Raw genomic sequence first — 22,051 nt, 5'->3', positions numbered from 1 at the left:
TGCAGCAACTGCCTGAGGAAGTATATGAAAATTTTTTTGAAGTGTAAGGCTCAGCTTTGAGACCTCTGAAACAAGGTCATGTAAAAAGTGACAAAAGGCAATGAAAGACAGGCTTTCCATTTGCTGAACAATGTGTTTGGCTCTTCCTTTTATGTCTATGTTTTTGGACATGACAAAGTTGCTCCATATGATGATGCACAGCAGTGTACTACCCCTGACCTGTTGCACAGTTTGAATGGAGAACAACAGAGTGCCCAATAAATGTGTGGCAACCAGCGCCGAGTTTTTACTGCTGATGGGTTTCGTACTGTGCATCCTAACTCTGCTCCTATAGCCTTCAGCTCCCGCTTGCTTTTAGGACTGAAATGATATGTTTTCCACACTAGTTGTAGAAGGTCAAACTTTTTCAATCACTGGCACTGACCTTTGTGTGTTTAGTGTTGCCAGTTCCAGCCGATGGGGTAGACAGTGGAAAGACAGAGCATGTTTACCTCTCTCTTTTCTGAAAAGTGCCCCTATTCCCTCTGTTGCACCCATGTTCACGCTTGCACCATCTGCTCCAAAAGCACTCATTTTATGTACCCACCAATTTGGGTTGGTTGGGTCAGCATTCTGAAGCAGTGATTTAATGGTGTTTTTAATCCCTTCTGCATGACCATAAATCAATCTCAGCCAAACCTACTAGATGAGTCTTAGGTGTCATCACATACTGTAGGTATGTATCTGATGGAACATTGTGGAACAGATATCTCAGGGAAAGACAATCAGTTATAACAGAAATCCAGTTTACCTTTAAAGCTTCTTCCAGCACATTACTTTTTAATTCATCTGCAATACAGCATGTGCAGAGTTTGTAGGTTGCATCATTATCATATGTTTTTGACACATCCATGCCATTCTTCTTCATCAGCAGAATTTGAGATTTAAACTTTGTGAACAGTATTTCTTCCAGTGCAATCATACATGCTGCATTGAATTTTATTTTAAAATTCTTTCATTTTCTGTCACTTTCTCACAAACACGTTGCACTGCCTTTGCTATCGTAACCCAGAACCGGTTTGACCCTCTAAGCGTCCCCAGTTCGCCTTCAGCTCCTGGTGATGTAATTGTGGTAGGTGATTCTATTGTTAGGAACCTCAATATCACTTGCCCTAATAGAAAATCTTTTGTTTCTTGTTTTCCCGGTGCTCGTGTCCGAGATGTGACGAGACGTCGCACCGGCGATCTACAAGAACAGGGCAGTTGGAGCCATTGTTATACATGCTGGCGTAAACGACATAAGGCACCGACAGTCGGAGATCCTCAAGGCAGACTTCACTGCATTAATTAAAGACACAAAGGAGAGGACCCCATCGGCAAAGATATTCATCTCGGGTCCACTCCCTCTCGTCAGACGATCAAACGAGTATTACAGTCGTCTGCTTGGTTTAAACAACTGGCTGCAGGGCTTCTGCAAGAATCAAGACATCGGGTTCATTAACAACTGGGACCTCTTTTGGGAAAGACCGCGTTTCTTCAAGCGAGATGGCCTGCATCCGAACAGCTTCGGCGCCCGGGTCCTCTCCGAAAACATAGCGAAGGTAATTCGTTTATCTTGACTATCTATCTCTGCTTTTAACCCCTTCCGAAATGCCACTCCTGTGTTTGGTCATGATAATTGTTTAAAAAAATCTTCCATAAAAGTGCGCAACATAAATACTGTAATAACCAATCTTAATGCACATAGAAAATCTAGGCAATACGACATAAACGCCAATAATTTAATTAAAGTTACTACTTTAGATGAACAATGTATTAAAACTGTAAAAACAGATCATAGATTAAATAAAAAATACACGCAGAGCGGCGCTAATAAAAATAACTTAATTCCTGTTCCCTATATCAATAACGCACATAGTATTCATCTCTGCTCCTCTGAAACATTGAATATGGCACTATTAAATATTAGAGCTTTAACTAACAAGACGTTTTTTATCAACGACATTATTAGTGAAAAAAAAATAGATTTTATTGCACTAAGTGAAACGTGGCTTAGCTCAGATGGCGCAGCTGTTTTAATCGAATCTGCGCCTCCGGATTACAGTTTTACTCGTGCTGATCGCCAAGGAAAGAGAGGTGGAGGGCTAGCAAACATTTACTCTAGCAGGTTAAAATGTAAAAATATCAGTTTGGTAAGTTCAAGTCTTTTGAGTATCTCGCCATTGTTATTCAGGGAGATTCTCACGTTCTAGTATTATCCGTGTATAGACCTCCTAAATTCAACGCGTCTTTCTTTGAGGAATTCTCTGACTTGATGTCAATCTTAATTACGAACTATGACGCACTCTTAATAGTCGGCGACTTTAATTTTCATGTAGATAATCAATGTGACCAAAAAGTAAAAGAATTTATGAACCTCCTGGACTCTTTTGATTTGAGACAGCTCGTTAATCAGCCTACACATAAAGCAGGTCATACGTTAGACTTAGTAATTACTAAAGGACTAAAAGTTGATATAAAGCAGGTCATTGATACGGGTCTTTCAGACCATTTTCTTCTACTTTTTAATATAGAAATAATGATAGAAAACACTCATGAGAAGCATATTGTTAAAAAACGCTTCTTTGACTCATCAGCAACTTTAAAACTTACAAACATTCTAACCAATCAGTCCGTTTATAGTGCCAACTATAATAGCGAGGAGAATGTAAATAGTAAGGTGGAAAGATTTAATACTAAAGTGAGGGCTGCTGTTGACATAGTTGCACCTGAAAAGACAGTTAAAAAATCTTCTAGCATTGTTATACCTTGGAAGACCCAAAGAGTGTCTGATTTAAAGAGAACATGCCGTAGAGCTGAGCGTAAATGGAGGAAGACTAAACTAACTATTGACTATGAAATATTAAAAGTTAAAATAACAGAATACAATAACACAGTCCGTCTTGAGAGGCGCTGCTATTTCTCTAAGATTATAAATAACAATGCTAGTAATCCCAGAGTGTTATTTTCGACAATTGATCATCTGTTAAACCCAGGTAACTCAAAGGAATGCCTCCTAAGTACTTCCAGTAAAACCTGTGAGGCTATCGCTGTATTTTTCAATCAAAAAATTAATGATATTAGAAATAACATACTATATCTCCCCAACACTAAGGATCCCCCGAAACCCCAGTACTCCATAATAAATAAATTAGAGTCTTTCACTAGGATAGATTTACCTGATTTACATAAAATAATTTCTCAAATGAAACCATCCACCTGTGCCCTTGACCCAATACCAACAAATTTTTTCAAAGAAGTATCGGGTGTGCTTATTGATAATGTTCTTGACATAGTAAATTCGTCATTAGATACGGGGGTCTTCCCAGACTGTCTTAAGACTGCGGTAGTTAAACCCCTACTTAAGAAAAATAATCTCGACCCCTCTTCTCTTGAAAATTATAGACCCATCTCTAACCTGCCTTTCTTAAGTAAAATTCTAGAGAAGGCAGTCATTATGCAGTTAAATGAGCACCTCAATAAACATGCTATTCTTGATAAATTTCAGTCAGGTTTTAGAAACAAATCACAGCACAGAAACTGCACTCGTTAAAGTAGTAAATGACTTGCGGGTAAATGCAGACAGAGGCCATTTATCTGTTCTCATCCTCTTAGATTTGAGTGCCGCATTTGACACTATTGATCATAATATTCTTAAGAATCGCCTTAGTCAATGGGTGGGCCTCTCTGGCAGTGTCTTAAACTGGTTTGAATCCTACCTGGCAGGGAGAAAATTCTTTGTTAGTTGTGGTAATTATAACTCAAAGACACATGATATTCTATATGGTGTTCCACAAGGCTCTATCCTGGGTCCGCTGCTCTTCTCAATCTACATGCTTCCATTAGGTCAGATTATCTCGGGACATAACGTGAGCTACCACAGCTATGCTGATGACACACAGCTGTATTTATCAATAGCACCTGATGACCCCAAATCTCTTGATTCACTAACACAATGTCTAACCTGTATCTCAGAATGGATGAATAGTAACTTTCTCAAATTAAATAAAGAAAAAAACCGAAATCTTAGTGATTGGCAATAATGGATACAATGAGGCTATTAGAAATAAACTGGATGCATTAGGATTAAAAGTCAAATCGGAGGTAAAAAGCTTAGGGGTAACCGTTGATTGTAATCTGAATTTTAAATCGCATATTAATAAAATCACTAGGACAGCATTTTTTTCACCTAAGGAACATAGCAAAAGTTAGACCTCTTATATCATCGAAAGATGCAGAGAAATTAGTTCATGCGTTTGTCTTTAGTCGGCTAGATTACTGTAATGCACTCCTCTCAGGACTACCCAAAAAAGACATCAATCGTTTGCAGTTAGTGCAGAATGCAGCTGCTAGAATCCTTACCAGGAAAAGAAAATCCGAACACATTTCTCCAGTTTTGATGTCACTACACTGGTTACCTGTGTCATTCAGAATTGACTTTAAAATTCTGCTTATGGTTTATAAAGCTTTAAATAATCTCGCCCCGTCTTATATATCGGAATGTCTGACACCTTATATTCCAAATCGCAACCTCAGATCCTCAACTGAGTGTCTCCTTAGAATTCCAAGAGCAAAACTTAAAAGAAGTGGTGAGGCGGCCTTCTGCTGTTATGCACCTAAAATCTGGAATAGCCTGCCAGTAGGAATTCGCCAGGCTAATACAGTGGAGCACTTTAAAAAACTACTGAAAACACATTACTTTAACATGGCCTTCTCATAACTTCACTGTAATTTAATCCTGACACTCTGTATATCCAATTCATTATAATAACTATTCATTCAAAATTTGTACTAACCCCTACTCTCTCTTCTGTTTTCTTTTCCGGTGTCCTATTGGTGGTGGCTTGTGCCACCACCATCTACCCAAAGCACCATGATGTTCCAACAATGATGGATGGATTAAAAGCCAGAAGTCTGTATAACCATCAGCATCAAGTGACTCCGTGAGAACCCTAACTACAAAAAGGACTATTTCATTTATGTTAGGTAGAATGCCCAAAGGGGACTGGGCGGTCTCGTGGCCTGGAACCCCTACAGATTTTATTTTTTTCTCCAGCCTTCTGGAGTTTTTTTTTGTTTTTTCTGTCCACCCTGGCCATCGGACCTTACTCCTTTCTATGTTTACTAATGTTGTCTTATTTTAATTTCTTATTTGTCTTTTATTCTTCTTTTCTTCGTTATGTAAAGCACTTTGAGCTACTTTTTGTATGAAAATGTGCTATATAAATAAATGTTGTTGTTGTTGTTGTTGCTATGGGGGTGTCACGAGGAGCAGCCCTAGCGATCACACAGTCTCTGGCATTCTTGTGTTTCTTACTCTCACCATGCTTTTCCACAGTTTCCTTTTTAAAATGGCTCATACCACAAATGAATTCTGTTTTACCAGCAATTTCTTGTCTTGTGCACAAAAGCTGCAATACATCTTTCCTTTGTCATACCGTAACCAAGTGACCTCCTGTAACCAAGCCGCTTTAAAAACTGTCTTCCAGGTGTCGGAGCTGCGGGCACAGAAGACTTTGCTAACGGGACGGAGTTGTCATCCTTTAATAACTGTACAATTCCGGACGCCGGTGGCTGTACCTCAGATAACCCACTGACTGAATTATCTTTGGTTTGTTCAGAAGTAGACAAGACAGGATTTGGACGAGTGGGCATTGAGAAAAAGTCAGAAATTTTTCGTTTGGCCATTTTACGTGTTACGTGGAAAGTTAGGAAGGAATTAGAAGAGAATCGGGCTACGACTACTCCTCGATTTCAGATCCCTATCCGCAGCAGTTAGCGAGATGAGGTTTGAAGAAGAGTGGGCGTGTCAGATGATGCCTCGCTTCAGTCTGGCTTTAATCACGTGAAAGTGTAATAGGAAAGGCAGACACGTGCTGAGAGTGTTCACACATAATTAAAAGCTGTTTCTGCTGCTTTAATTTTAAAACTTTTCTTAGATTGAGAGAGAGAGAGAGAGTCGCCACTGGCGACTAGAATGAAAAAACTAGTCGCAAAATAGAAAATCAAGTCACACTGGCGACCATTTTAGCCGCCATCTGGGGCCCCCGAGTCGTGGAGATACTCCATTTGGACCCACTGCTTTGCTGGCATGAAGTCTCCTCAGCTGTCTGCTTACCTGGGCTGCTCTAATTGTGGGTGGGGGAAAACTCTCTCCTATGCTGGTACCAGCAGAAGGATGGGTGGAGGATGCAGTACTCAGAGGTGAGAGTGGGTTAGGGTGGTCAAACCTGCTAAAAAAGTTGATCAGGTTTGTTTTCTCCCCGTCTCTCTGGATGGAGGCACCCCGCTTCAAGCTGCAGCCAGTGATGATCTTCATCCCATCCCACACTTCCTTCATGCGGTTATTCTGCAACTTTTGCTCCAGTTTTCTCCTGTACTGCTCCTTCGCCGCCCTGAGCTGGACGCCGAGTTTCTTCGGTATGTGCTTGAGCTCATGCTGATCACCGCCTTTAAAAGCCCTTTTCTTCTGGTTCAAAAGGCCCTTGATGTCACTTGTAATCCATGGCTTGTTGTCAGCATAGCAGCGTACTGTTCTTACTGGAACTACAATGTCCATACAGAAGTTGATGTAGTCAGTAGTGCAGTCAACAACCTCCTCAATGTTCTCACTATGTGACCCCTGCAGGATATCCCAGTCCGTAGTTCCAAAGCAGTCTCTCAGAGCCTGCTCTGCCTCAGGGGACCACTTCCTGAATGAGCGTGTGGTTGTAGATAGCTCCCTCATTCTTGGTTTGTAGTGAGGCTGAAGCAGAACCAGGTTATGATCTGCTTTCCCAAGCGCAGGCAGCGGGGTGGCGCTGTATGCGTCCTTAACGTTTGTATACAGTAGGTCAATAATCCTATTTCCCCGGGTGTTACAATCCACATACTGGGAGAAGGCAGGTAATGTTTTGTCCAGCGTCACATGGTTAAAATCTCCAGAGATTAGCACAAGCGCCTCGGGGTGCTGTGTTTGGAGTTTAGCAACAGCTGAGTGGATGATGTCACCTGCTATCTCCACGTCCGCGCGAGGAGGAATGTAAACAACAATGACATGTCCAAACTCTCTGGGCAAGTAATAGAGACGCAGGCTTACGGCCAACAGTTCGATGTCCCTGCAGCAAGTGGAGATTTTTTTTATATGTCCAGGGTTGCACCACCATGTGTTCACATAAAGGCTCGAGTCTTCTTCCTTTCCGCTTCCCGCAGGTATTTGCGTCTCTGTCCGCTCTAACTGTGCTAAACCCGGGTAGTTCCACGTTAGCATCTGGGATGCTAGTTGTTAGCAATGTTTCACAAAAACACAACAAACTGCACTCTCTGTAGTTCCTGACATTTTTCACCAGCACAGCCAGTTCATCGATCTTATTTGGTAGGGAGTTCACATTTCCCAGGATCACAGAAGGCACCGAAGGCTTGTATCGCCACTTCCTCGCTAGCCGCTTAGCCTTTAGCTTAGCACCTTCTCTGCTGCTACGATACAGCCTTCTTACCTCGTCAGGTAAATAGGGAACCACACCGCCACAGGCCTTTGTTCTCAGTGCTAGAAGTTGACTACCTGAACAGATGAGTCTCGGCATGTAAAAATCCATGTTAAAGTAGTAAAAAGTGTCCAGGAAACGAGTCCACATAAAAGAAAGTGGTAGGAGTGATCAGAGAGATAGAGAAAAAAGTCCTACACGGAGCTGCTGGAAAGGCTGACACTCACGGCGGTGCCTAACACACACTACATTAGAGAAATTTGAGCTTGGCCTGAACATTTGTGCATGATCAAACTACTGTACAGTAATCCCTCACCTATCGCGGGGGTTACGTTCCAGAGCCCCCCGCGATAGGTGAAAATCCGCGAAGTAGCGACCTATATTTATTTTATTATTTAAACATATTTTAAGGCTTTATAAACCCTTCCCACACTGTTATAAACCTTTCTCATTCTCTTGTTAACCTTTCCCACACTCTTATAAACACTTCCTATGCTCTTAAACACTTTCTACATTCTTAAACACCTCAGACCAACACTGCACGCAGCGATCAGACGTCAATGTGTCTGCACTCGCTTTGTGAAGGGGGGCAGCTGAACTCACGCTGAGCAGAAATGGACTTTGTGCTGCTTCTACCAAAATGCCTGCTTGCCGCTCTGCGCATTCGGAAGGAGGAGGAGTGTGTGTGTGGTTTTGTGAGGGCTGAACGCACGTTCGCTCAAAGCCCCCCTTCCCGGAGGCGCAGTTCGCATTGTCAAGGGGGTGGGGAGCTGAATGAAAGCTAAGGAGAAGTGGACTTTGTGCTGGCTTTGTGCTGCTTGTCGCTCTGCCTGTCAATAATTTAAAATCCTGTACATCACCAATTTTCCTGTCTCATTGTCTTGTCTTGCGTGAAGTTAAAATGTTTTATAATAGTGAGATGTTACTCATATCCTTAGCCCGACATCCACATATCATATGTGTTAACAAAGTGTGTTTTATAAGTTTACATGTGTTTAAAGCATGTGGGATGGGTATTTTAAGGCTTAAACTATAAAAATGTTTATTTATATGGTCTTTCTATATCGCAGATTTTCTCCTGTTGCTGATGGGTCTGGAACATAACTTCCGCGATATGCGGGCAATCACTTGTATTTAAAAACCCGCGAAGTCGTGAATCCGCGAAAAGTGAACCGCGAAGTAGCGAGGGATTACTGTATACCAATCCAGAAGCTTCCGTTTGTATTAACAACATTAATTCAGACTACTTTAAACTAGAACATGGTACCAGACAAGGATGCCCCTTGTCACCACTACTTTTTGCAACTGCCATTGAGCCACTGGAGGTTCACTGTCAAAATGCTCATCAGATAAAGGGGATTATCAGAGAAGGACTTGAACAGAAACTTTCTCTATATGCAGATGATATGGTACTGTATATATCAGACCACACAAAGTACCGTGCCTGCAGTCCTAATAGCACTTACAGATTTTTCAAAGATTTCTGGTCTCAGAATTAAATTTGAATAAAAATGTACTCTTCCCAGTGAATTCTCTAGCACACAATATTAAATTGGACACCTTCCCTTTTATCATTGCAGATGAGTTTAAATACCTAGGGGTAAACATCACAAGTAAAAGCTCTTTATCAGCAAAATTTCACCATCTGTATGGAAAAAATTAAGCAAGACTTTCATAGATAGTCAACTCTTCAACTCACTCTGGCTGGAAGAATTAACATTGTTAAGATAGATATCCTTCCTAAGCTTCTCTTTTTATTTCAAAACATTCCAATATACATCAATAAATCATTTTTTAAGCAATTAGATTCAACCATAACCTCATTTATTTGTAACTTAAAACATCCACATATCCAAAGAGCGACACTACAAAGATCTAAGGCAAAAGTTGGCATGGCTCTACCTAACTTTCAGTTTTATTACTGGGCAGCAAACATACAAGCTATAAAAACCTGGATATGGACACAAATAGATGAACATACACAGGCTTGGTCCACAATAGAAATAAAATCCTGCAGTACTTCTTTATATTCCTTGCTTTGTGCCCCTATAAATGCAAGTAATCGCCAATATACTAACAATCCTATTGTGCTTCATTCACTCAGATATATAATAATAATAATAATAATTCATTACATTTATGGAACCAATGTAGGAAGTATTTTAAGATAGAGAAGCTTTTATCTGTGGCACCTCCACACGAGAACCACCTTTTTCAACACTCGCAAACATATGCAGTTTTTAATATCTGGAAAACATTTGGGATTAAATCACTTAGAGATCTTTACATAGACAATGTCTTTGAAACCTATGAACAATTACATTCCAAGTTTAACTTTCCAGCAACACATTTCTTTCACTATCTTCAAATTAGAAACTTTGTTAAACAGAACTTGCCCGATTTTCCTCATCTCCCACCTTCCTCTATGCTGTAAAAAAATATTGCTCAGTTTCAAGGACTCTGCAATATATAAAACCAATTTACAGTCCCTCCATTTCAAAGATCCAAGAGGACAGTGGGAAAAGGATCTCTCCCTCAACATATCAGAAAAGGAGTGGAAGGTAGCAATGCAAAGAATTCACTCGAGCTCCATATGCACAAAGCATACAATTATTCAACTCAAAATTATATAATCAAGCACATCTGTCTCGTTTAAAATTGTCCAAAATGTTTCCAGGGCAAGCTCCAACCTATGAATGCTGCAATCAAGTTCCAGCCTCACTGGGTCACATGTTTTGGGCCTGCACCAAATTAACATCATTCGGGACCAAAATTTTTAAATGCCTTTCAGACAGCCTTGGTGTCACAATACCTCCTAACCCATTAACATCTGTGTCTGGTGTACTTCCTGATGGGCTTAAAGTGGAGAAGTGACTGATTGTCTTTACTACACTATTGTCACATAGACTTATCTTGCTCAACTGGAAGAATCCTAACTCTCCTCTTAAGTCAGTGGGTAACTGAGGTTTTATACTATTTGAAATTGGAAAAAGTCAAATTCTCACTTAGAGGATCTGTGCAGAACTTTTTAAAAACCTGACAGGATCCAATTAATAACATTTTAGATTAAGCTCTTAAAGCACTGAGGAAGCAGATTCTCTTCCCATTGCTTTTTCTTCTCCATTTATCTTTATCCGCTTATTAAACTCATCAATTTACTTATTTTTACTGGCTTTAAGTTTTACTCTGTTGGCCATGCTCTCTTTCTCAGGGGTGGGGGTTGATTTGTTTTCAATCCTACCTTTTGTAAAAATTGATCTATTTGTATGGATTGATTACAATAAAATCAATAAAATTAAAAAAGAAGATTCACTGATCTTGACTTTGCGGACAATACTGTGATGTTCACAGAGTCAATGGAGGCTCTGTTCAGGGCTCTCAAGCGATTGAGTATAAGCCTGTCTAGGCTTGCAAGTGTCCTGGATAAAAACCAAGATCTAGGCCTTTAATGACGTCCTGGGTACAGCCATCAGCAGTGTGTGTCTGCAGAGAGAGTGTCAACCGCATTGAGAGGTTTACTTACCTCAGCAGCAACATTCAAGTCTCTGGTGTCTCTTCCTATGAAGTCTGTAGACAGACTGGGACAGCATGGGGGTCATGACATCACTAGAAAGGCGTGTACGGCGGTCCTGGTATCTTTCCTAAAAAGACGGAGGTGGTCCAAGTCTTTATAATCCTGGTGCTTCCTGTTTTGCTATGGTTGTGAGACATGGACGCTATCTAGTGTCCCGAGCCAAAGACTGGACTCCGGTACTGTATCTCTTCAGAGAATCCTTGGGTACCACTTTGTGTTGAACAAGCAATTGCTCACGGAGTCCTGAATGAGGCACATTACCTACATTGTAAGGGAGCGTCAGTTACAGCACTACGGCCAAGTGGTCCAATTGTGGGCCTGAGCAGCTGGACCTGGCCAAGGGTACGGCTACCTAACACCTGGTTGCAAGAGATGTATGGTCATTTCCGGAGGGTGGGACAGGACTGTATGTCTGCCTAGGGCAGTTGCCAACCAGGACCCCAAGCTGTTTCGTCGTGTGGTGGGTGCGGCAACATGCCGTGCTAGTGCATGCTCCCCAATCTGACCTGACCCCCCCAGAAAAAAGGTGCCCCACTGATTCAAACACTTTCCATAAGAAACACATCACTTCTCTATACTTATTGCTGCAGTTAGAGTAAGAAATTTCATCAGTTCACTGTCTTTTCAACCAGGACTAATCCTTACTATTTAAGTGAGTATTTCAGCAGGAAACCATCTCTACCCTCAAAGAGGAAAGCAACAAAGTACTTATATACTCTCAAGAGTATGACCGTGCCGTTTGACTTTCCATCTAACAATATCTGAATGGTTAATACTGAACTATTTTTTGTATTTTAGGGTTAATTTTACAAAGTAAAAAAAAAGATGAGACTCAACATGTTAATATTTTTCACCAATTATACATTTATCCCTGCTAAGTGCTTTGCCACCAATAAAACAGCTATAAAAATCTCAGAACAACACAGACTGCTTACAAGATAAAAAGAATGGAGTAATTATCAGAATCCTTAAATCGGGAGTACTTTCTCGATACTGCTTTTTGCCAGCTGGTATTGGTACCAATATTAGTGTGGGAGTTTCAGGCAAGGATGACAAAGGACTCACTCTCAGCTTTGCATAGGACTAGGCTGGAAGCTCTGTCACTGCCAGATATGGAACATGGGAGCCATCTGTAGTTGTATTACCTGGATGGTTGGAGCCCACATTACTCTCCTCTTCAGCCACATATGACAAACTGAATCATGTCATTGGCATTATCATTAACTTCAACAGCTTATTTGTGGCGTTTTTCCTTCTTTCTAGTTTTGGCATTGCCTCAAGTGTCCCTCTTAGACAACAGATGAATCCACAATTTTCTTTTTATAATCCATCCTCCCATCAAAAAAGTAGCTACTACCAAATTATTTTCGTTTCACCCATTACACCAAAGAAGACTTCATGCAGTGTTAATCGTGAGCATATAAAATAGTCTGGGAAAACATGCAATCACTACACCTGATCATTTTCAACCCTGCTCAGCCTTCTTGGCATTAACCCAGAATCTCTCTTGGGCTCAGAAATCTTTTTTCTTTTTAAACTCATCAATATTCATGAGCAGCACATAACCTTAAATCAAAAAACACAATAAAATATAAATCAAAAGCTGTAAACCCCATTTTAGAACAAAACTGAAACTAAACCATGTTTAGAGAACAAGGCAATCCACTTCAAGGCAACTTCACAAACAAGGTAAAATCCATGTTTAGTGAATAAAGCAATCCACTTCTGGGCACATGCATTCACCCATTCTCAACCATACAGGGCCATTAGAGTTGCCATTCATTTTTAACAATAATAAATACATAATTACATTTAAGCATGTGCTTTAACCATTTTTTTTCAAATTAGAGAAGATGTATATGTGTTAGATATATTTAAACCAATGTTAAAAAATTCTATTGTGTACATGCTTTTTCATTATATTTTTACTTTGAAAATTGAAACAAAGACAGGACCCTTAACAAATAAGGGGTTAACTTGGACCTTCAATTCAAAAAGTCAGCCCCATGAGGCTTTATTTTCTTGTGTGATGTGCACCAATTTTCTCCAAGGTATGTTCAACAATACTTTAAGAAAAAGAAAAAAAAAAAAAAAGTTTTGAGAATATAACTGGGTAATTGACATATGGATTATGTGACGCGAGTATATCAAATTTCTTTTTTTTCTCCATGAACATTTTTCACATCATTTGCTGTTGTACAGCATTGGTCACTGTTGGTTTGTATTATATAGGGTCCTATGATTTCCACGATGTGGAAAACACGGACAGAATCACGGAATTAACACATAAAAATGGATTTTAGATTTAAAAACTGAAGTGTGCAGAATTTACAGACTGAAGGGGTAACTGTTACTAAACTTCCCAAAAGAACTACAGATTATTCAATCATTTCATTTATCATTCAGATACTATTTTCCTTTTGTTTTTCCAAGCGAATGCAATTCTTCGCAGAAATTAAGTTGTGCATCTATGCGTTTATGTGCATGTTTCCTGCATGTTTTCTCATTAAAGGCACGGAAATTAGCTAGCTGCACGAGACAGAAATGCTGAAGCGAGCAATATCAAAAACCCTAACTACATGCAAAAAACTAAAACAAGCTTAACTGCAAAATTTAGGGTACACCAATATCCCTGCGACTTTTACGAATCTGGACAACGTTTCTGCAAGTTTTGCCAGCATACCATAGACTGCACGAAAATATACTTGCAATGACCAAATCAAATCTAAAACCCATCTCAAGAACAAGGAGAAATTAAGATCAAAAAATGTTCCCCTTTAGGTAGCAATTGAAGAAACAAAATCACCAGATCCAAGATGCCAGTTTGTGAAGGACTTTGTGGCCATGCGAGTCAGACATACCGCTCGAAAAAATTACAAAGATGCGTCCTTTCTTCATTAAGCATTGTAAACAAGGAGGTGCATTGCCAGAAAAATAATAGCATTCTTCGTCAAATTAATTTGCCCCATGTCTCTGAACAACATATGGAGGCCGTTCTTCGAAAGATCCGTCGCAATAAAATTTACGTTGTAGTTAATAGTCAAGACCACATAGTTCTCAACATAGTGATATAAACATTTGACTGTAATTCTTTTATGTAGCACTTCTAATTGTACATGGAATTATATTTAACTGGTATTAACAGTCTTTCCCGTAGAAAAATGTTATTGTGAACGCCACTGGTTGTTAATGGGTTCCCTTTTAAAAATTAACGTTTCTGGATTTAATAAATGTTTTGCCTCACAGTGACGAGGCATGAAAAGTCCACATTTGACTCTTCCATTATAAACTCGGCACCTACAAGCCTGGGCAGAAGAGCAGGATTCTCGGCAGATGCAACGAGCCCTTAAATACGGGTCTCTCTTTGTCTGTTTAATTCCTGGATTTAGCATCTTGTAGATAAATTAACTACAAAGCAAATGCAAACTAATTTTAAGATATGCAGTAGATGAAACTACAGATGTAATGATGCACGTTTTCAATCTGTAAACATTACAGGTACTGAAGACCAGTACTTTTTGGCAGATGTTATCTTTATGTAGAGCTGCAACTTTTCCAACTTTTCACAGGCAGCACTTCAGTCCTTTCACAACCATCTGAATCTGAATGACATTTTAGCAGTGGTTACAGACAACTCATCATACTGTCTGAAAGCATACCACAAAGTTTTAAAAAGGGTCATGCCCAACAATGTACATTTAACCTGCTTGTGTCATGTTATCAGTTTTGGTGGGAGAGACCTGGCAGCACTAGAAATACTTTAGTGAGGCAGCATCTCTAGTGATGTGGGTAAAGTCTGCCTTCTTCAAAAAGCCTGCCAGGAACCCCTAAGGCAGGAAATACTAGGTGGAATAGCTGGTTCGAAATCAGTAGGGTACCACTCTGAACATATTCACCTCTACACAAAGTTCTTTCTGGCTGAGAACACATCAGCTCAGGCTGTAAAAAAATATCCTAGACCTTAAAAAAAAAAAAAGAAGTTAATCATCATCTCAGAAGGATGCATCAAACTAGTAACAGCACTTACAATTCTGGAGTGCACTGACTGTACTGCAGTCTCAGTACACAGCGTCATGGGGGATCTGGGCTCCTACCTGATGAATGGAACTGCAAAATAAGATTCAGTTGTGCTAGTGTTCTGTTTCATTAAAAGGTATGTAAAGTGCCATTTCATTATTGTTTTGTTGTAGCTGTTGCTACTTACGGGGGAAAAAAAATCTGAATCAAGGGGGGGGAAAAAAAAAAAAAAAAAAAAAAAACAAAATCAAAAAATAAAACAATCTGTGAAAAAATAAAACAGATTCCATAGGGCCCTAATTATATCATGAACTATTTTCTCTCTGCTCTGCATGAAAACATAGGATTAAAAATTCTTCTCAGCTATCAGTACAATGTATAGAGTTTAAGTAACATAAAACAAAATATCACTTTAAGGTTGAGAATTCCTTTAAGCACTTTTTTAATGATGTGCATGGGAGGAGGTCATTTTAACTGGCACTGACCAGCTACAATTCAAATAAACATGCAAGCTTGATTAAACTATACTAAACTACCGAAATGATAAATGCACCTACTAGTTGGGACATTAAGTAAAAACGGAGTAAATTATGGTGTTATATATGGCATTTAAAAAAGAGCAAGTATGCAAATACATACAAATCATATTAATATGTTTAATAGAAAACCACTGCAGGACAAAGTTATGCTAGGCTTAAATTAAAATGTCTCATCATCAAGTATTCATAAAGGGGAAGGAAAATGACAAGATTTTTAACAACCTTAAGAGAACAAAGGAATGTTTAATATTTTGCCAATGTAACAAAAAAAATTTTTTTTACCAATCGTTGTAGAATTCATGAAACACTGACACACACACAAAATCACGGCAAAATCTTTTTCCATAAATATAAACAAGTACATAAAGATTACTATACAACTGATTAACTTGGACATTGTCAGCAAATACTTAAAAATGTAAAACATAAAAGAAAAAAAAAAAAAAAAAAGAAAGGAAAGACTTTCATCAAATTTTACCATTATTGCAATGAAAGAAAAAGCAAATCTTTTCCAGCACCTGGCTCAAATGAAATTTGTGTATATAAATCTAATCACAAAACCTCATTAAAATGTTGTAATACCCCCATATAGTAAGAGAACTTCACAAGACAACGTGAAGTAAACGCAAGTTTACAGACAATATTGGGGATTGCGGGAGTTAAATACACATCCAGTTTTAATCACTGTCGTCATTGTGTATAAATAAAGCTTAAAAAAAAATCCTAATAGTCATCTATTGATGCAACACCTATATTGAAAGGTTCAATCAAGTTGTGTTTCTCCCAGTCAAAGTTGCTTGCAACCTTTTGTTTTATGACAGTCCTTATTCATACCACATATGCATTTTTGATGAAGACAAAACGAAACAGTGAAAAAGACACTTTCATGACACCCTACCTCAAGACCAGACCACAAAAAAAAAAAAAAATCATAACTTCAAAACGAGTCAGTCAGCCCAAAAAATAGGAATTGGTAACCAAGTGGAAAGGACAAACAGTCATGTAAGTAAGTATAAAAATTTGATGTTCTAGGTTGGTTTATTTCCTGGTTTTTTCCACATAAGAGATTTTATAATCTCAGACCATGCATACTGGAACAACAGGACAGCAGACATTAGTAACACAAACATTTCCAGCTTTACCAAATTTGAGAATTCTAGCAAAGAGTTGGGGGAGAGAAAAAAAAAAAGAAAAAAAAAAAAAAAAAAAAAAAGAGGCACAAAGCATACTTTTAATTTCAAAATCAATATCATTGCTTCCACAGTCCATCTGCTCCTATCATTCATTCCAAATAGCTCTGGTGTAGTTAAGTGCAGCCAATGGCAAAGGTCATTCAAAAAGTAAAGCAGGGAAATATGGACTCTGGCTGTCAGAGTGACAAATAATTAGGTCAACAAAAATGTTTTCATTCATTCTAATACAGTGCTACTATGAATTAAATCTACTATGCTTCATAAAAAAATTCAGGCTCTAAAAAGCTCAGTACAATAGCTCAGGACTCAAAGTCATAGGCCATAAATGGCTTCACGGACACTACCAGACCACACTCACTTACCCCCTGAAATATGAAGCATTTCATTTATTGACCCTAGCAGCTGTGCCTCTGTAACAACTGTCTCCAAAAGCTCATCGGCAGCCCATAATTCTAGTGCAATTCAACAGGTGTCAAGAGAAGCTACAAGGTCTCTTTTCCAGTCAGCTTAACCCGCTCATTCAAAAGGAAAACTGTTGATGTAAAAATCTTTTACCCTTCAACCTCAGTGTGAGCACATATATCATATATACACATATATACATACACATATATAAATACAAAAAAAAAAAAAAAAAGTACCCCATTGCATTTTCACACATAACCTTCAGTGACTACACTCTTAAAAATAATGGATCCTTAATGGCACCGTATAGTTTCTTTATTGGGTTGTGTAGTTCCTTGTAACTCCACTGCTTGACCAAGCACCATTTTATTCTGAAACTGGTTCTTTACACTTTGAAAAACTTCAAAAAAAGGTGGAAAAAAAACCCAAATCTTTAATGTATTGTGGGCTGCAGGATATTAACATTTTAAGAAAAACTGGATTTAACTTGTGTTATCACACATATGCTGCATCAGTTCCTTTAAAATTATGATCATTTGTATTTCATAAACCTGTGACCATGTATTGATGGTTATTTACTGTATGTAGCCTGTCACATATCTACTATAAATTAGTAAAAGTTCTTTCTGGAGACTGTGTGGATGGGATTTTCTGAGAAAAAATAAATAAATAAATAATGTTCTCCTATGGCATCTTTCTGAAGACATTCAGATAGAATGCAAATTTACTGCAACTGGTTTGCACTGTGTTAGTGGAGCAGGCATGAAGCTAATTGTCAATATAGAGGCTCCACTCACTAGAAAATGAAGCAGAAAGCCTGTGAAGAAATCGCCTCACTCTGGGACAATGAGAATGTCAAACTTGCCACAGCTCAAACTATGTAAATGACAGTAAGAATTGCCACACTTAACATATGCTCAAAAACAGGGAATACAAATCTAAATACTGTTTAGGGTTTACCAAAAATATTGCAGTGTTGTGTTAGTTATAATTAAAGCATGGCAAAGAATTCTCAAAAATCACTACAAGGGATTGTTTTTAGTTTGTACTCTTAAAAAGAAAAACCAACAAAAGGTCTCCTACAGTAAATAATTTCACAGAATAAACAAGATTTTTTCTATTAACTCATCATATGAGCTATATCATCAAGTTTATTCAGTTTGTGCATTCAAGGAGAAGCGGTTTCTTCTAGGCTTTCAGAATACAGCAATTTATAGCACTTCTAGCCAGCCCATTAGTCAATTAACCTTTACTTTTGGGGACATATTTCATACTAAAAACGTTACAAGACAGTTCTGTTTTATACTGAACAGAATAACTTCGGTAGGACTGGACACTGACATTTGCAAGTTTTGTTTGTTAACTCAAAGACTAAATGTCTTGCACATTTTTTTATTATTTACAAACTAGCATATGGTTTCTATATTAAATTAATAAAATATTCACTTGAAATAAACCATAAGTTTTTATTTATTGACTGCTATATTTATTATCATTATATAGAGAAAGAACCAGTGCTTTTACATGATCATGTCAGAAATTTCTACTTTATATGTAATTAGTTTAAAACGGACTCAGTTTCTTATCCATTATATCAATGCCATCTGTATCATTTCTGTGACTAGAGCATTAACTCGTTGAAAACCCTGATGTGGAGATTTTAATGCTGCTCTCAAATCGCTCAGTTCCTGTTCAGCCCTCAATGTCCAAATACCTCAAACTGTCAGTTTCTTTCATCAAACGAAATTGCAGGTGACAAAACTGAAGTAAGCTCTCCAGTTAATCTCGATCTTGAGTAATTTACGAAAAACGCTCCTGTTTCTCCAATCTCGTCGACAAGGCTTCACGATCCTTCGCTGAGAAGGTTTTACGCCAACCATGTGAAAGGAGCCAAAACTCACTGGAAGGAAGCTGCTGACAGGTGTGAATGTACGTGAAGGGAACGGAGGCTCGGCGAATACATGGATCACCTAAGCTATCATAACCGTAGTGCACCATCAACACTGCATTAGTCGAAATAGGCTGGAAGGACCGGGATTGATACGTAACAGCAATGACAAAATGGCAGTACCCATTCAACTGTAACAAACTGTCGTGATGAAAAGTTATTCTAGTTTTTTAAATTAAAAAAGGTGTTCGTTGTCTAATTTCTCCTTTGCTAAAAACATATTCAACAGAGATCGGGATTCAGTGTTTTAAGATTTTACTGTTTCTTTCTTGACCAAAGGTCGTTTGTGTTAAAAGTGCATACTGTTTTAAGGTACTCTGCGCCTATAGCTCGTTGCGCTAGTTTCCATGGTAGCTCCTACCTTCAGACGCCTAATGCTCTGCCATTTCCTTCACACAAAACAGAATTACGTCACTCAGCGCGAAACGAATCTAAGCCTGCCACCCCCAACCTCATCCTTATCCACAGCGTAGGGAAACGAGGTTCTCATTCCCTGAAAAGCAACTGCCTGGGAATCCCGTGCGGCTCAAAGGAGGCCTGGATACTTCTTTCAGAAGAAATCTGTGCTTGCTCCTGAACTATTACGGGTGTTGTAACATTGCTAAACAACCAACATAATAAATCCAATACAACTGTGCGAGTAGCTTGTTCTTCTTACACGTGAGAGAGGAGTTTACGTGGAGTGCACCACAGAGGGCTATGTGCGGCGTGCTAGGGAAGTGATGTAAATCCATGCATTTTAAGGCGGCGGTCGAATTACATATACTTTCGAACGACTGAAAACTTTGTACTCCATCAGTGTAGGTTTTTAATGAAACACATGTATCACTAAATAAACAAAACCACCAAGAAGCAACTACATATGTACTTACTTCACAGTCCATCATCAAATCCGCTATATCCTAAACATCGCACTTCTGTATAAGTATATATCCCACATTCATTACGGCAAGAAAGCACAATGGTTAACACATTGTAACTACAGAAGCCTACTCCCTTTGCGCATTTTATTATGTATGATACTAAATTTTGAATTATGCTGATGTATGAGTCTCTCTAATACGCATACGTGTGTAATGTTACACAGATAATACGTGTAATATTAATAGTCAAAACTGCGAAGTTCTTAACCACTATACAGCTCCCAAAATCTCTGAAATTATAACAACTCCACTAACGTAATTATTTGGTACATCTTTGGAAGAACACGTCCCGCCTGACACATGTCAAAGATAATTGAAGAAAACGAACTTGGTTTTCCTAGGCTTCTCCCGGTCTGACGCACGCTGCAACGCGAGGGTCACTTTTTCAAACTTTATCATATTGGTCTGTAAAGATTAAAAGTACAATTAAACACAAAGTAATAAACTTACCAGCCAGGTGGTAAATAAAAAACAACAATGCAGCTTTCACCCAATTTAAGGACGAAATATTCCGGCAGCAATGAAATGACAATCTCCCCGCCATGATCCTTAACAAACTCTCTTCTCAACTCTAGAGCCTCAGTCAGCTGCGCTCCATGGGGACTGAGCTGTGCCTGGACTGAACCATTTCTTCCGTAGGGGTATTGTGTTCAAAAACCGTTAATTGCCGATTTATATAAGTTAATAAAAATTCATAATATAAATAAAAATATATTTTAAATTATATAAGCTTCACCATTTTATTAAATGAATAAGTTTGGTTTATTCTGCGAAGTGCCATTTTTTGTTTTTACCGAATTACCCCCCCTCTTTCATTAGGGGTTTCGGGTTGTCGAAATCAAATTATGCTGTCTGGCTGCACGGCTCCCTAAAGATAAAGGGGGGGGGGTTCTTCTAAATAACGGGCGTGTACCGAATGAATGTTTTTGATCTAGTAAAAAGATCAAATGTAAGTCTGAACAGAGTGCTTACAATTTCAAATGGACATAACATATTTTGAAACTTGGAAAAAGCAATATAAAATTCCGCAAAGATTGTGTTACGTTAAAAACATGCATAGTGTAATTATTTACTTTGTGACATGGGCTGATACGTTTTTATTGAAGGAAAACATGTCTTGGAATACACCTGTTTCTAATAAGAAAAATAGTTGGACGAAGTGATACATCTTAGATTTAACATTGTCTGTTTGACCTTGGTAATTTGCCTACAAACGCTCGGTAGAGGTAGCTGCGCGGCGTTTCATCTAAGCTGAAGTCTGCGGTAACTGCACAAGATGTACATAATACAACACGTAATAATACTATTTGTTTTTGATGGAAAGATTAGGTAATTAATCGTCGCACCCTGTTGTTCAATTGATAAGCTGTTATTGCGTTTCAATCTGCGCTGCTTCGATGCTAGTAGAGCGTGCGTTTTCAACTTCACAAATTTTAGCATCAAAATCTTTCAGAGGCTGGATAACACACCCAGGGCTGAGATCATTTACCTCCCACAGGACTGTTGAATGAAGACTAGCGCTTCCCCTCCTGTGAAACTACTCACGTTTCCAGTTTCTAAAGCTCGACAGCTAAGTCATTCACATATCCACAGACTGGGAATGTTAAGTAAATCAAACTATGGTAACTGTAGTACTATTTATATTTTAGTTTTAGAGTAGATACCTTTGACAGTTTTAACAGGTTCTTCTTTTTAACCTCTGTTTCATTGGATCTGTATCTTGATTCTGTAAATATTGTAGAAATATACTATTTCGTAATATTATAGTACAGATTTATAATGTAACACAGTTATTAGACAGCGTGGGAATTGCACCCTGCTTACTCTGGTAGATGCCTGGGTTTCTAGTATTATTGCAATGACCTTGTCGTTAATGTCACAGGAGATGTGACATTGAACCCACCTTCTTTGTTATTGTGGCTTGATTTCTCTCCATCTTCTATCTTTACGTCTTCCCTCAGAATTAAAGTA

At 38.6% G+C, this 22,051-nt stretch overlaps 1 protein-coding gene across 2 annotated transcripts in view; it reads right to left on the bottom strand.

Moving 5' to 3' along the window:
- LOC114642871 (nectin-3-like) overlaps window positions 1-20,644 on the bottom strand; it is a 513,459-nt gene extending 492,815 nt beyond the window's left edge. For both annotated transcript variants that reach the window (XM_051926988.1, XM_051926987.1), the window contains exon 1: window positions 20,531-20,644. In XM_051926988.1, coding sequence (XP_051782948.1) covers window positions 20,531-20,624 — 94 coding nt within the window. In that variant the 5' untranslated portion in view covers window positions 20,625-20,644. The remainder of the gene's footprint in view (window positions 1-20,530) is intronic.
- Window positions 20,645-22,051: the final 1,407 nt, after the last annotated feature.

Source organism: Erpetoichthys calabaricus, chromosome 4, assembly GCF_900747795.2.
Source record: "Erpetoichthys calabaricus chromosome 4, fErpCal1.3, whole genome shotgun sequence".
In the NCBI taxonomy this organism is placed as follows: domain Eukaryota; kingdom Metazoa; phylum Chordata; class Cladistia; order Polypteriformes; family Polypteridae; genus Erpetoichthys; species Erpetoichthys calabaricus.
The sequence above is the reverse complement of the archived record's forward strand: the minus strand, read 5'-3'. Positions and strand labels throughout refer to the sequence as shown.